The sequence below is a fragment of the Amblyomma mixtum genome, chromosome 1, assembly GCF_055824585.1.
Source record: "Amblyomma mixtum isolate Tamu chromosome 1, ASM5582458v1, whole genome shotgun sequence".
NCBI classification, from domain to species: domain Eukaryota; kingdom Metazoa; phylum Arthropoda; class Arachnida; order Ixodida; family Ixodidae; genus Amblyomma; species Amblyomma mixtum.
In genome coordinates, this window is record NC_143012.1 from 12132326 (window position 1) to 12147525 (window position 15200).

The 15200-nt window shown below is 44.6% G+C and overlaps 2 protein-coding genes across 2 annotated transcripts in view; one reads left to right on the plus strand and one right to left on the minus strand.

The window, feature by feature from the left end:
* The first annotated feature begins 6749 nt into the window (after positions 1 to 6749).
* On the plus strand, positions 6750 to 8512 carry LOC149365477 (uncharacterized). The gene has a single exon (XM_089542835.1). It carries the CDS (start codon positions 7115 to 7117, stop codon positions 7490 to 7492), a length of 378 nt encoding a protein of 125 aa, XP_089398961.1. The 5' UTR covers positions 6750 to 7114; the 3' UTR covers positions 7493 to 8512.
* A 2458-nt stretch (positions 8513 to 10970) lies between these two features.
* brm (ATP-dependent helicase brm) overlaps positions 10971 to 15200 on the minus strand; it is a 32359-nt gene continuing 28129 nt past the window's right edge. The window contains exons 27-28 of the mRNA XM_089542860.1: positions 13889 to 14134; positions 10971 to 11334 (exon numbers count right to left, since the gene is read on the minus strand). Of these exons, the coding sequence (XP_089398986.1) occupies positions 11257 to 11334; positions 13889 to 14134 (324 nt within the window). The 3' untranslated portion in view covers positions 10971 to 11256. The remainder of the gene's footprint in view (positions 11335 to 13888; positions 14135 to 15200) is intronic.

The window sequence follows — 15200 nt, forward strand, 5'->3', positions numbered from 1 at the left end:
ACTTTTATGGAGGTAATGTTCTGTCCTTCACTTATGTAAACGGTTTTCAATAAACAATTTTCTTCTCGTTTCCATGCGGTCATCTTTGAATTTGCTTATCCAGAAGCTTCCGACCATGAAAGCGAAACTGAAATTTCGTCACTAGCGCCAATTTCTTTTACAGCGTCGTGAACAGACCACAATGAAGAGCAACATGGCTGCAGGTGCCGTATTTGACATTGCTGAAGGCCCGGCTACGGCAAGTAACGTCGCGAGGAGCCGTAGAAAAATGCTGTAAACGCTGAGAAATCTCTGGCATGCTTGTATTTCGGCATGTCCGCCGAATGTTTTTTTCAGGCAGCCCAAAGTAGTCTTTGGAACTTGCAGCAACGAAGTGTTTGCAAATCGTGACAGAAGCGGTCGGCGTGATCACTTGTTTTGTGTGTTCGGCTGAAACAGTGTTCGTGCTGTGAAATGCTGAAAATAAGTGAATTTCTCTTCCTTACTTTTTTCCGTGCTATTCAGCGTGTTTAACTCTGCAGACCCAAACGGATTCGGACACAAACTTCGCTTTGTGGTGGAACGGCGGATGACGACGCGCGGGTCTCATAAGTTTCAAGAAACTTGTCTCGGGTTTTAAATTTCGCAGCACACTACGCTTGCTCATTTGGTGTCATCAAAACTTTAACCTGCCGCCTTTTCACTTGATAGCTCAAGGCAGTGAAGTTTGACTACGCGCGGCTTTCACAAGCGTTTATCTCGCACTGAAGCTCTTGTGGACATGTTTTGGAGCTCAGTGCGTAGCTTTTGACAGTTTCAAAGAGATGCTCTCAATGATTTTGTGTTACGCTGTGCCAGTCCTGCACAGAAAACGCACTATAGTGGTGGAAGCATGCGGAGTCAGTAACGAAAACATTGCGGTTTCGTTTGCCGTCAGAGCCTTCCACAGCTTCGGAATTAAATGTCATGCCGTTGTAAGTGTTTGCAGTCCGTGTTAGTAAAGCGCGCTATCATTTGGATAGCAAAAATTTAGCTTAAGTTGTAGTGGTGTCATTGTTAACGCTGCGTGATTTTTGCGGGCATACATTAGATGTTACGCTCCGGATCTGTGGTAAACTTTAGCAGTGCCTTTTCTCGTTTTATTTCGCAAAAAACAAAAAAAACGCCGCCTTAGTGCGCCTCATGTTTGAGCATGGTAACGCAGCTTTATGCTTGAGCTGACATTGGGTTGCAAGACATTAATTTCGTCAGAAAAGTCAAAATGCAGATGATCCGTGCTAGGTGGCTATCAGTCCACGGCTCACAGCGACCCGAGTAGCCCATTCAATGGCCCGTGTTTGAACGCCCAGGTATCAGAAATTCCTGCCTGATTTGGCGAAAAGTTGTTTGAATGTCGACGAAGCAGAATTTTGAAATAGTTGTGATTTTTTTCTGATGACATAATGTGCAGATTTACATGCGGACGTCATTTGTGTGACAAAAAGTTTCTTGTAGTGAATATGAGGCTTTAGTTTTTTGTCCAGTGTCATGTTGAAGTAATATCTCGATGCCAATTTAGAACAGTGCTCTGAAAAACTGGTTTCATTACTTACATCTGAGAATGTAACAGCGTAATGTGCAGAGATTATCAGTAATGCAATATTCTACGCTGGTTTCGAAACAAAAGCTCTCAACTGGAAAAGTTACATATTTTATCTTCTGAGCCGTGCAGACATTGCTGCTGTGACATTATGAATGTGTGGTCTGTTGCTCTTCTGCTTGATTTGCTGAAATTTTCAATTGTTCAGTTACTTAAATTACAAAACTAGCAATTTGTGCTTAAGATAATTCTGTTGGATTTCCAGCAACTTGCCCCAGTTGTTTTACTGCAACTTGTGGTGGACTGTCTGACAATTTTCTTTGTGCCGCAGTTGAATATAAATTTTATTGCTGTGCAGCTTCAGTCATCATGAAGTGAGTGTGCAGTATGTGTTGTACTTAGAGGGAACACAAGAAATAGTTAAAGCGTCTTATCACGGAAAAAAAGTAGGTTTCACCGTAATGCAGGAGCGCAGCAGCAGGCTCTTCAGCTCTCTGCCCCCCCCCTTTTTTTTTGCTTTGCAATGAAACCTACTTCTCCCTGTGTCAAGAGCTGATCTAACCATTTCCTGTGTTTCCTCCAAGTATGATGCATGCTGTACATGTTCAATCCTAGCATCAGATCACCAAGTACACCTAGAGATGGAAGCTTTTGGATCAAAGCTGCCACCCGAGAAACTTTATTGTTGTTCATACATCCCTTTTCAGTTCTAGGTTGCACATCCAGGCTTCAAACATGTTCTTTGTTTACAGCATCAGCTGTTACATCTGCAGCTCACCCCAGAAAATCTCGTGGTTGTCGTCTACATAAAATGATGTCATTGCTCTGTAAAGCGACGTGACTGATTGTTGTTGACTATACTCCACTTCAGTAGTTCTTTGCAGCACTACCAAAGTTGCCATGAGTGCACAGGCGACGTTCCTATGCTGCAGAATGTAGTGGCAGTATAAAATAGGCATATGGATATATAGGATCGCGTGCTTTAAAGTGCGCATGTGCCAAATGCTATGTTTCTAAAATGGAGGCTCCCTTCGAAGCAGGACCCCGTCGCCTCGGGACTGAATTCATAGTTGTTACTGCCGTTTTTAACACATTCACGCCGTAAATGGGCCACTGGGCTTTCACTTCGTCTCATCTTGCCTATAACAAAGCGTATGACCAATAAATTCGCTTAATTTTTTATTTAGAGTGACAATTCTGCTGCTTCTAGTCCTAAGAAGAGCGTTGGTTTGTTGGCAAAAATGGTACCCATTCTAACAACCAGATGGCGCCACTTAATTGAACTTATCGTTGAGTCTCTGTTTCCATACGCTGAACTAAAATTACGAATGTGACGAATGGCGTAACATCCTGCGAAGTGCTTGCATTTAGCATACATAAGCATGCATACACTTATGGTACGTACTCAGCGATTTGGGCTATTTTCTAACCATATCTGTGTTCGTCACTGCAGACGACAAGTCGTGGAGGAACATGTTTAATGGGCTTGCCTGATTGGCTGATGAGGTCTCTACCTTCGTCAATGCTGCAAGGAACTTACGAGACGGAGTATACATGACCCACAAGTCACAATAATGGTCGCATGGCGAATTAGTTAACTGAACCTCGAAGCGCATTTTCTGATAACATTCTTTTACTGCATCCCCCTTACACGTACAACTGATGCTGAAACCCGTCACTTATGTGAATGCTCCTTTAAATTTTTTTGCTGTCGCTCATGTGGTCTAGAAACTTCTGTCCCGAACCACACTCTTGTATATTTGAAATGTTAGCCAAACACTTGTGAGATAGTGCCATGGAATGCAGCCTCTTTCAAATTTCAGTCTGCTGGCAATACTTATACCGGCAAACGTTGCCCATTTGTTGCACAAGTTAGTTCTCTGCAAATACCAGGGATATTTTGCCAGTAAATTGAATAATAATAACTTTCATATTCTGAAAGAAGTTAGTGTAAGACAATTATCTGGCCTCATCTATGCTAGCACTACCTGAAACGTGCCAAATTTCTTGTTAGAGCTATTGTATCCAGTGAAACTACCAGCACTCTAGTTTTGTGCTCAAGTTAGCATGCATCTTGATTCGCGTTTGGTTTGTGCATCAGCTGCATGCACACATGCACACTTAATAATTTTTCTTCCTTTTCCATTCCACGCATGCATATCATCGTTTTGGGAGCTTCATCCTCTACGCTACATTGAGCAGAATCTCCTCTCTAAAGAAGAAGGGGTCAGATTTTCGTGCCCCTTACAGCCTGCACAACTGCATGGATGATGCCTACCTGCGAAGCCTCATTTGTGTGGACACCGGCGAATGGCCTTACTGCTGCACCGTATCCCCGGCTGAGTTTGGAGACCACAACAACCTGAACAAGCACTTGCGTCACAAGGCGTTCCATGGGGGAACGTTCTTACCAGTGTGTGCACTGCACCATGCATTTTAACCAGACAGGCTGCATCAAGAAACACCGCCTTGAATGCCAGAAATGTTGACTGATGTTGAGTGTTCCTTGTTTACTTTCTGATGTGATATGTCATTCGTGTGAGCCATGTTGAAACTGGTGTGTGCCCTTATGTTTGCACTTTTGTTGCAGTGCATTGCTTTTGCTGAGCACGAGGATTTAAAAGGACAACTCCAACCAGTTTTTTATAGTAAAAATCGATTTTACAGCTCTTTCTGCGTCATTTGATATTTATCGAGCAGTACAAACCACATTCATGGTTGAGAAAATTGCATTTTAAATTTTTTCCGCCACTCCATTCAGACTCGTGATGTCTACACCAGAAAGTACTCTGTGATCATTGTTTTGCAGTGAATGCTGAAGTAGCCAAGCCTCAGGAATTTGTGCCCAAAGAGCTTTGTTGAGACACTGCAGTTTACTTGCAAAATCAGCTGGTGGCGGCAAAAGTTTTGCTTTGGTTTCTGCCCTTTTATGACTCATAAAAGCTCCATTTTCAGTAAAAGCAAAGTCTTTGTCATTAGATTGTCATAATACAGGCCAGCTTTAGTTTATCGTCAGTGGCCTTTCAAGGAATGAGTGTGTATTCTTTGTCTCTCATTTTTTAAAAAAAATTTGTGTTTTAATAGCAGAGTATTTTTCAATGCGTTTGGTTTCAACAGAGGTGCACCCCGCTTTGCTTGCATGCTTTTTTTTTTTGCTTTTTCTTCAGGTTTTCTCATAAGGACAACATTGTAAAAAAAAATGGTGAAAACATTTTTTCCACTAGTAATAATGCCATTGCCGTAACTATACCAGGTATATTCACGCCAGTTGTGCTTGAACATCACAGAGGCTATCATTGTGGAGTGTGCATTGGGAATTGCAGGATAGCATGTGAGTGACGGGCTGTATTATATGATGCATGTGCTTGAACTCGTGGACACTCTCATATTCTTGTTTTGTAAAAGTGTGTGTCTAATCTTATGTTGCCGAGCGTTGACAATGTTTGTACCGGCCAGCTTAGCTTGCCTATAGAAGATTGTCTGTAGTTTTTAACTAAGCGGTCTTTGTGTTTTTCCATCACCACAGTACCATTACCTGAACGAAGCACACTGTGCGATATGTTATTCTTTCCTGTGGACGGAAAAGTTGGTCATGTGCTGTGTGTGTAGAATCGCGGAGGAAGAGATATAGTTAATTTTTGTTATGGTTTATAAATTCAGAAATGCTTGCAGGCTAGCTGTATTTGAGCTGAGCTTCAGCAGCCCTGATGTACGATGACATGAGTGTTTTGCATCTCATTCAGCAGTCACAAGAATTGGAAGCCTTTATCAGATGCAAATGAGACTACGTACTTGATTTCTCTTCCGCTCTCTTTTGTTCAGTTTGGTTACCACCAATATTGAAGACTTCGTCATAGAACGCCAATATATGACTTCATGCATAAGACTTGTTCACCATAGGAAGCTCCAGATTTGTTTTATGGGCCTGGCTGACAAATTAGTATGTGCTTAAGTTGTAAACATTGCAAGGCACGAGTGCTCAGAATGACATGCTATACCTCACATGACTATGAGGTCTCGTGTTCACTTTACTCAGTTTATTTTTTTGCATGACATAGGGCATTGTTATAATAGTCTTTTGTGTTTTATTCAAGCAGGAGGGTCTGTAAAAATCCAGATAAGCACAATCCAGTCTGCACTGGATAGAGCAAATCCCACTATTTGAACCTGCTCAGGTTATGGGGTAACTAATTGAACAAGAGATTGCCAGGAACCTTCTGATTTTAGAGCACTTGATAGTAAACATAAACTTAAGACAGTGTAACGAAAAAATTGACGCTGCTACACAAGGCTATATGTACATGTACTTGCCAAGTAGGTCCATGTTTTTATCTAAATTTGGACGCAGTGGAGTTTACTGCGATTCTTGAGATTGAAAAATTAACAGCTTTATTTGACCAGACACTTACTACAGTAAAAGCTCGATCGCACCTGGCCTGCATGGCAGTATATGACAGTAGGTTGGTGCCATTGGTCGGAAAGCATCTTTTAAAGGGCATTTGCTACTCTTTCATGAGTTGTGTATTATAAAAGCCTGGTTCTACGCCAGCTGGTATTGAGCAAATCTTCTCTGCTTCCTTTCTGTTCTCTTGTGCTTTATTAGAATGCTTTGATTGCAGTGTAGCGTGCATTCTACGGACTTGGAAGAATCAGGTTAAGGAGAAACGGAAGAGATAGCCTTTGATTGTTCCTTGTTTATTGCTTTGTATATATCGCCATGCATCCTGATCCTGGTCCTAGCAAGCCTGTCTTTCAGGCCACAGTGACCCTACCTTCGCTGCTTGAACTGTGCCATAGTAGCTCAACTGCACAATCAACTTCTCACATCACTCGCCAGGGAATAAGGATTTCTACTCCTACAAGCACAAACGAGAACTTTACACACATCACTTGCGCACCACATGATGAATGGTTCCCCGCAGAGCCAACCCGCAGCATGTAAATTTCACATTGAGCCACCCTCCTTCCCCTGTAGTCATAGTTTATGGGATTGCCTGGAACTAAAAATTAACGTGATTGCCAAAACTGGGAAGAGAAATTCGTCTTCCTGCATTCGGACCTCCGTGGCTGACTTTAACGCCAACTTTAGCTGGCTAGCTAGTTTTAGTCAGATGCATAAAACAAGTGTTACAACTATATCGGTTTGGTTTGGTTTAATGGGGTTTAACGTCCCGAAGCAACTCAAGCTATGAGAGACACCGTAGTGAAGGGCTCCGGAAATTTCGACCACCTGGGCTTCTTTACGTGCGCTGATATCGCACAGCACACGGGCCTCTAGAATTTCGCTTTCATCGAAATTCGGCCGCCGCGGCCTGGATCGAACCCGCGTCTTTTGGGTCAGCAGCCGAGCGCCGTAACCACTGAGCCACCGCAGCGGGTACAACTATATCGACTAAAAACTACTGGACATACTGCTTTTGGCTGGTGGCAAATATCAAATTACGTTTTTTCTTAGTTTTTCTTTCTTTATGATTTCTTGGCACACTGGCTTGCGATAGATCACACACACACACACAAGAAAAAGATATAGCACAGAAGAAGCTGTCCTCCTCATAGATGGGCCCATCCATCACAGCCCTGCTAATCCGATGTGCTGCTCGTGCAGGTGCCCTGGTGGTGTTTCCCTGGGACACGAGGCCTCCACACGTCATCGCTGATGCCAACAACAGTCGGCGGCTGGTCCAGTGCGACCAGTGTGGCTACCGGTGCAGTAGCCGCAGCTACATGCGCATCCATGCCCGGGTGCACACGGGCGAGCGGCCGTACCGGTGTGACCTCTGCCCGAGTGCCTTCACCGACCCGAGCAACTTGAATCGGCACAAGCGCTGCCACACCGGTGAGCGGCCGTTTGTGTGTCGCCACTGCAAGCAGCACTTCAGCCAGAGCAGCAGCCTGCGGACGCACCTGCTCTACCGACATGGAGATGCGGGCTGACCGAGCTCTTCCTTCAGCAGCCACGATCGCTGCAGTGCTGTGCGCACTGTGCGGAAGAAGACGTTTGTTGTGACCTCCGCAATCGGATTGCACTCTGTGCAGACAAGGTGCAGCCCTGCCAAAATGCCAAACTCAAAACCAAGCCCAAAGTCAACTGTAAGCGATGCATACTCCCTGGGGGCCATATTCTGAAGACTCTGCTAACGGACATGTCCTGATGGGCAGCGTTTTCTGCAAAAAGCAGCCAATGCCGCTGCCGACATCTCGGATCACGTTAGAAGCACCCTTCACCTTTAAATAAAACACAGACACCCATTTTTAGTTTAAACACGTTAATACAAAGCCATGTATCTATAGCACAAGTAGTCACTTTTGCACTACTGATACAATGACAAGCTTCAACTGAGATTATTAATGTAACTGACAGGACAGGTCAGGTGTCGTCACCTCCCGAGGCTCCAGCTGATTGCAATGGATCGAAGTGGACATGTTGGCTTAGTGCACACTGCTGGAATACAGGCCCAGGTCTGTTCCTTAGGTAGTTCATTGAGAGCGGCAACACTATTCCGTGCGAATTCTCAGCTGGCAGGATGCACTAATTTCTTGGTCCTCCACACAGTTGGAATACACTGTAGCTGCCTTCGTGTTTTCAGGTGCATAGAGATGTGGCACTGCTGGAGTGTGGTAGTCAAAAGCTAAGAGCTAAAGTACAATAAAAGTAAAAGTGTGCAAAAAGTAAGTAAAGTAAAGTGTCCGAGTTGTGTGCCCCAGGTTTCTTCCTTCCTGTATAGTTGCACTAGAGCAGCAACATTGCAACCATAGAAAAGTCGACTGTGCTCTCTGTTCTATTGCTGCAGTGTCGTGCATGTTTTGCAGACATTGTGACATCATTTACTACTCGAATGGACTGCAGCTGTCTTAAACTGGACGGCAAGCCTCTGCGGTACAAAGAAATGCAACCAAAAAACCTGTATTAAAGTGGTTCTCTGGGAATGGCGGCCTTGAATCCACAAAAGCGCCTTGCTCAAAGAAAGAGCCGTCTGCCTTTGCGCTGCGAGTGCTGTGTGATTCGCGACGAAAATTTTGCGCGCAGGCGACTGCAGTTTTTCGCCGTATCCAGGTAATCTAGGCAAATTTCGATGTTAAATGATTTATATATATAAAAAAAAATGCAAACCATCATAAGCTACCTTGTGGTTTGTGGTTGAGCCGAAATAGGCCAATAGTTTGCGCAGAATTTTTCTACCACCCAGACAGATAAATACAGAACATCCTGTAAATGTTCAGTGAAAGAAGCAGCCCGTTAATCTGCATTATGCCGGGTCGTCTGTGTGTACCCATGAACAAGACTTGACAGGGGCACGTAGACGACAAATGAACCCATAAGGTGGCCAGTACGCAGCTAAACGGCATGACATACATAAAAAGTGCGTACTGTGCAATGTTATTTGAATGCTGGAGCTTCGTGCATGAGGGTAGGTGATGAACTGTGTCGGCTGTAAACTAGGATATGATGAAGGAAAGTTGTTTGCATGGCAGTGCGCTGTTCTGCCACCAATGTTGCATATACCAAGCTGAGTCGCGGAAATTTACTAAATGTGCACAGTATCTGGGTGATGTGCGACGTCGGTGCACATTATAGAACCGTGGGTGGCCAAAATTAATCCAGAGCCCTCCACTACGCTCTTTAGCTCACCTACAGATGCCAGACATTAAACCAGACGTACCTTACCCTTTTCCTGATGCAGTATTACTAACACTCGAAGCTCGTCAATGGAAAGCAAGAAAAAAGATGAAAGAACGACGCGAAACACATCTGCATGGGAAACGCGCGCACACAGGAGCCACTGCGACGCGGCAGGTGAGAGCTGTATGAAGCAGGTGACAGCGCCATAGCAGGGCAACAATGCAGACAACTGCGATGCATGTCGCGACGCATGCTTGTGTACGCAAAAAAACTAGCAGTGATTTAACTATGTTACACCGAATGGTCGAGCGATAGCTGTTCTTGCTAGTCTTATCACTCGAATATTGTTAAATGACGTGCTTCGGATAACATTTAAATGTCAACATTTAATTCTAAAAGGTCTAACCAGCAGAATGAGCAAGGTTGAATTTCAAGAATGGGCTGGGCCAAATTTGGAAGTAGCCCGGGTAAAATTTGGGGGCTTTCATCGCAATGAGCACATTCAAATTCAAACCGATGGTCGAATTTCGGAGGTGGGCCAAATTTGGGAATGGCCTAGTTTAAATTAGGAGACTACCATCGTATCGAACACATTCAAATTAGCCCGTACATCGATTCTGGTCCAAATTTGGGAATGATCCAAGTCAAATTTGGAGACTGCCATTGTATCGAGCACATTTAAATTAGCCTGGACATTGATTTTGGTGCAAATCATGAAGGTCAAACTTCAAGGGTGGGCCAAGTTTTGGAATGGTCAGGGTTAAATTTAGAGACTGCCGCCATATCAGGTACATTCAAATTAGCCTGGAAATAGATTTTGGTCCAAAATGGTCATACCTATTTCGGGGGTGGAGTGGGAAATATTTTGGAAACGACCCCGGTCTAATTTGGAGATTGAAAACTTTATTGAATGAATGGCAGTTCTGAGAGTCTTGGGTGGTCCTCTTATTCTGGCAGACCATTGGCCTGCGCCACAGCATTAGCCCTGTGAACCAGTCCTCGTTGCTGGTCAGGGTCCTTGCTGTGCAGAATGGCCTCCCACTGCTCCAGTTTGGAGACCCCATTGCATTGGCCGTAGTCAAAGTATGCTTTGGCACCCGACTTTTAAGGCTGTTGCTATGAGACTGTCGAGTCCGAAGGGCATTTGAAGGTCATACGAACACATGGACTGAAACTAGTTTTGAGCTGAATAGAGCTATCGCTGTAATAAGGGGGAGGAAGTGTCCGCACCACCGACCCCGGCACCGTGCCAAAAAGAACCGCTTTTCCAAACTAACAAACAGAGATGAACGTCGCAAAGTTCTGCAGCGCGTGTAGGAAGTACTGTCTAGTGCTGTCACTTTTCTTCTCTGATAGCGTGAAATGTTTTATAGAAGGACACTGTACCCGTGCTCTAGTTACGACGACAGCTTTGGATGACAAGGAAAATAATTAATTAGGCATCAGTGTGTTTGATAGAAAAATGAGGATGCAAAGCCGTGAGCATGGAAGTGGGCGCAGTGCATGAAATCCTAAAGCTTTAGAGCCATTCATGTTGTTTTTGTGTAATAGGAGGTTCGAAATATTATATACACACACATAATCTTAGATTTTTCTCGATAGTAGAACACAATATGCGTCTGAAAGGGCTACGGACTGCATAACTGAAATGACCAAAATGTGTCGGAGGATGCTTGTGATGTTACTCAAAGGCCTCCCCTTTGAGAGCACTCGCAAAAGCATCTTCGTACTTAGTTTAAGCTTATACTGGGAGGCACTGTTTTGATGATGGCATGGGACACTTCTTCCACATGGGAGACAGCAGCAGTTTATTCCCCGCACAAGTGCGAGAGAGATGAGATACAAAGATAGAGAAACCATGTAAAAGCGGTTTCTCAAGGAGCAGAAACAAAGACTGCGACGACGAAGGGGGAAAAAAAAATACAGAAAATAGATATACAAATGAATGGAACAACTGACAAGGAAACAAACTCTGCAAGGTCTCTTCCATGTCACGGACAAAAAAAAAAGTGTGGACGATCGATGTGGTGCAAACGAAGGGAAGAGGGGAAGAGGAGACGGGGGCACACCGTCGCAGCTAGTCACTCTCCTCTGTGTCGTCATCGTCGCTGATGTACCGTCGCACGTGACGGCTCTTGCGCTTCTTGGTCTTTTCCTGTAACATTCGGGCAAAGAGAAGAGGCCGCCGTTACAAAACTGGACCCTTGCCGCAAGTGGAAGAACTTGCCACTCTCTCGATGGGAATGGAAGATACTTAGCGTCATGATGCAGCAGCCGCAGATGAATCAAGCACAGGCTGAAGTGCTTTTCAGGGAGAAGAAAATTCGAAAGTGAGGATGCACACAACAAGCAGCCAAAGCTGATGAATGAAACATAACAGTTTCAATGATGCTGAACTGTTAGCAGAGCAAAACAGGGAGCTTCTTATTCTAGTTCACACAGATGTTAGTTGAGAAAAGCCAAGCGAAGCAACAATGGGATGCACGGGCGCATGCTTGCAAGGCCACTTCTAACCCCCGGCCGGCGTCAAAGGCAGTGTTCCAAAGGAAAAAAAAAAAAAGAAACGAAGGGAAAGATACCAGCCTTCATAGGACAAAGCCATTCTCCATTGTACAGCCCACTTTCACAATGCAGCTGGCATTGTGTAATGCAGACAGTGTAATGTGTGCATGATGGTGTTGGTTTTAATGAACCAGGGTTGAAACTGCACTGGTGTTGTCATCCAATTTTTTCATGACACCTGCCTTGAGATGGTATGAAATGACATGAGCAGTACATACCTTGAAGTTCTTTTCTGACCATGAAAACTGAAAGTGCGCCACAACAGAGGGCACATTAGGAGTGAATATACGAAGTGTGCTGTGTTCTCTCCAGAAATGGGCTGTGATCTAGTTGAGCATCTCGAGCTATTGGCAGCCCCTCGAAAATCGGATGATGGGTGTCTCCGCAGCAATGTCGTGTACAATTTGTGCTAAGCGAAGTACAACTGTCCCACACCAGTGCTTTCATTAACCCAACACTTACACAGCAGTCCACTGTTTAGGGGTGTCAAGGAAGCGGCCAGCCTAAAAACCAATGGCGCAGCCACCCAATAAACTAACTTGGAGTTGTTGCCTCGTGGTTCGGGCTCACACTTCCATCTATCTTCTGGATGCGTCTTGATGCAGGAGCAGAGACAACAGGAAGCAAGGGTCACGTGGAAGGATGCTTCCGAAAGTAGAGATTGTCTTGAAAGGAGTTATTCACGGCTATGCACAGTGCTCACACTGCATGAATGATGGAACAAATCTGTCCTGGATGTATCGTAAACAGCGCAGAATTTCTCTGCAATGTGCAAGCATCCTCCAGCAGGTGACACAGTGTTCAGCTTCCAACACAGCTGAATGGGCCAAGCCTCTGCTCCTGACAAACAATGGGCCACTGCGCAACGTGGTCAGATTGAACCACACAGAGTCCGCAGACGCCGATTATGCACCTATCAATGCTAACATTAAGGGGGGACCCTGGTCTTTGAAAAAAAATTTTTATTAATGAAGTCACAGTTATGAAATTTCCAGGCCACATGTAGTTTTGTGCACTGATTCTGGATATGTCATTTAATTTCGTGTAAAACAATTCCTTGAGCACTTGTGCAATTTTTATGCAAGTATTTTGGGAAAAGTTGTGCAGAAAATTTGCTGCAGGAAACTCGCTGAAATGCATGCCATTGGGTTCTCCTGACACCAATGAATGCAATAAGGGTAAAATTATCATCCTGGCTATCATAGAACTTGAGTTATAGAGTTTTGAAGTTGTCGTTTCAGAAATGAGAAGAAAAGTGTGTATATTCCTGTTTGTGAAGTGGCAGCTTCAGTACCCTGTAACTCAAGTTTTATGATAGCCAGGATGATAATTTCACCCTTATTGCATTCCTTGGTGTAAGAGAGCCCAATGACATGCATTTCAGCGAGTTTCCTGCAGAAAATTTTCTTATATGCTCTCTCCAAAAGACTTGCATAAAAATTGCATAAGTGCTCAAGGAATTGTTTTACACAAAATTAAATGACATATCTAAAATCAGCACACAAAAATACATGTGGCCTGAAAATTTCATTACTATATCTAGATTAATAAATTTTTTTTTCAAGACCAGGGTCCCCCCTTAAACTCCACCAAAAAAAAAAAAAAAGGATTAGTGAACAGCATTCAATGTCGCATTTGAGGTGTGCTGGGCACTAGATGGTGTGCATCGGTAGTACTGCAACTAGGTTAATGAGAGACAAACCTGTTCAGGATGCAAGCATTAGCTCTGCATGCAACTGACACTTGCTACACTAGAACAATACACGTGCATTCACTAGACTGCAGAAGAATTCAACCACACAGCAGCAATCGGTGAACAATAAATCAGTTTTATGCAAACACAAAACAGGATGCCAAAGACACACAATGTCGCGTGAAAGTAAATGCTCTTGACAGGCAGCCGCGGTTATGATGTGGAAACGTCCCATTTGCAAACAGCTCACATCACGGTGCCTCGCAACAAGATGCATATCTGTTAATATGTTTTTGAAGGGATGAATATTAAACAGGCAATGAACGACCGAGCAGTGCACGATGCAGGGGGAAGAGAAATTGTGTTAGGGTGTTATTCACGCGTGAAACAGAAAAGAGACTGGTGGGCCCTGATCGACCGCCTAAGTGTGCAGCACCAGCGAGAGGGGGCGCACCTCCGAGCCATGCTCCGCCGCGGTCGAGGGTCCGTCCTCGTCCGTGTCCTGGTCGTCGGTGCCCAGCGCCAGGTCACCGTCCTTCTGTAGCCGCTCGCGGGCGCTGGTGAACACCGACTGCAGCACGATGGAGTCCTCGTAGATGAGCGAGCCCTCCACGTTGTATGTCTGGGCGTTGATGCACAGCAGCATGAAGTCGTCCTCGAGGTCGTCCAGGGTACGGTACCGGTGCTCGCGGATGCGGGCCTGTCGCAAAAAGGGTGGCAGGTAGGACGGGGAGCACAGCATTGAGGAACAGTGCACAAAACAGAACGCAAATGAGGAAGACGGACCAACTGCTGACTATCGCAAGTTTTATGACCGATGATAGGCTTGTGTGACCAGTCATCTTTTGGTTCAAAGCAAACAGTATGCTTAGAATAATTTCGAACTGAATGCTTCAGGCTTAACAGCAGAATTGCCATATTTACACAATTGCAAGTTGACTCAACTGAAAGTGAACCCCCATATCGCATGTCAGAAAAAAAAAAAAAAGTAACCGTGGGCACATTCCAAAATTAAAATGTATTAGTCACTAGACTACTCGTCCATGCTTGTGCCATCGTCCTCACTAGTTCTGCTTTCATCATCGCCGCTTAGGTCCCACAGCATGTTGTTCTAACACCGTCGCCTCGCAAAACCTCCAATCCGCAAAGAACCACGCCACAACATCGTGTGGAACAGCTGAAAATTTTGCCTCGCTGCAGCCATCACACCTGCATCAAGCGTTCCGAAACATCAAAGTTGTGACCCAGCAAGCAGTTTGTTTGTTTCTTAAAGGATGACAGCCATCTTGAATGTGGCAGTGAAGCACTGAACGCTTATCAGCCCCGAAGCACAAATGACGATTGACGAAGCATTATATTAAAAACTGGTAAAACGTGGGCTGCAGTCAAGCCAAATAAACGTTAAACGGAGCCAAAGAGAAACCATGTGAACTAAGTGTGAGCTGCATCGGCTCTTCCATCAGCTACCGACACTCCCCAGAAGCACTGCCATTCCGAGCAGCAGTGCCGCCACGATTGGAACAGTGGCCCTTCCATCAACTATTGACACTCCCATAAGCACCGTGTATGCAGTTAAAAGTAAAAAAAATAACATATAATAAAATAGTAATAATGACAAATCTTTCCGATCAAGCATGCAGAACAGCCAAATTCTACTGAGTAGAGCCGTAGAGCAAACATAAAATTGCAACCACGCTGTAGCATCCCCGATATCTCATTTGTCTCGCCTTTATTTATGGTGCAATGCTTTGGTTTCGATTGATAGT

What these genes read in the sequence shown, in the direction of transcription:
- LOC149365477 (XM_089542835.1), top strand. Translation starts at nt 7,115, where the DNA reads ATGGGCCCATCCATCACAGCCCTGCTAATCCGATGTGCTGCTCGTGCA.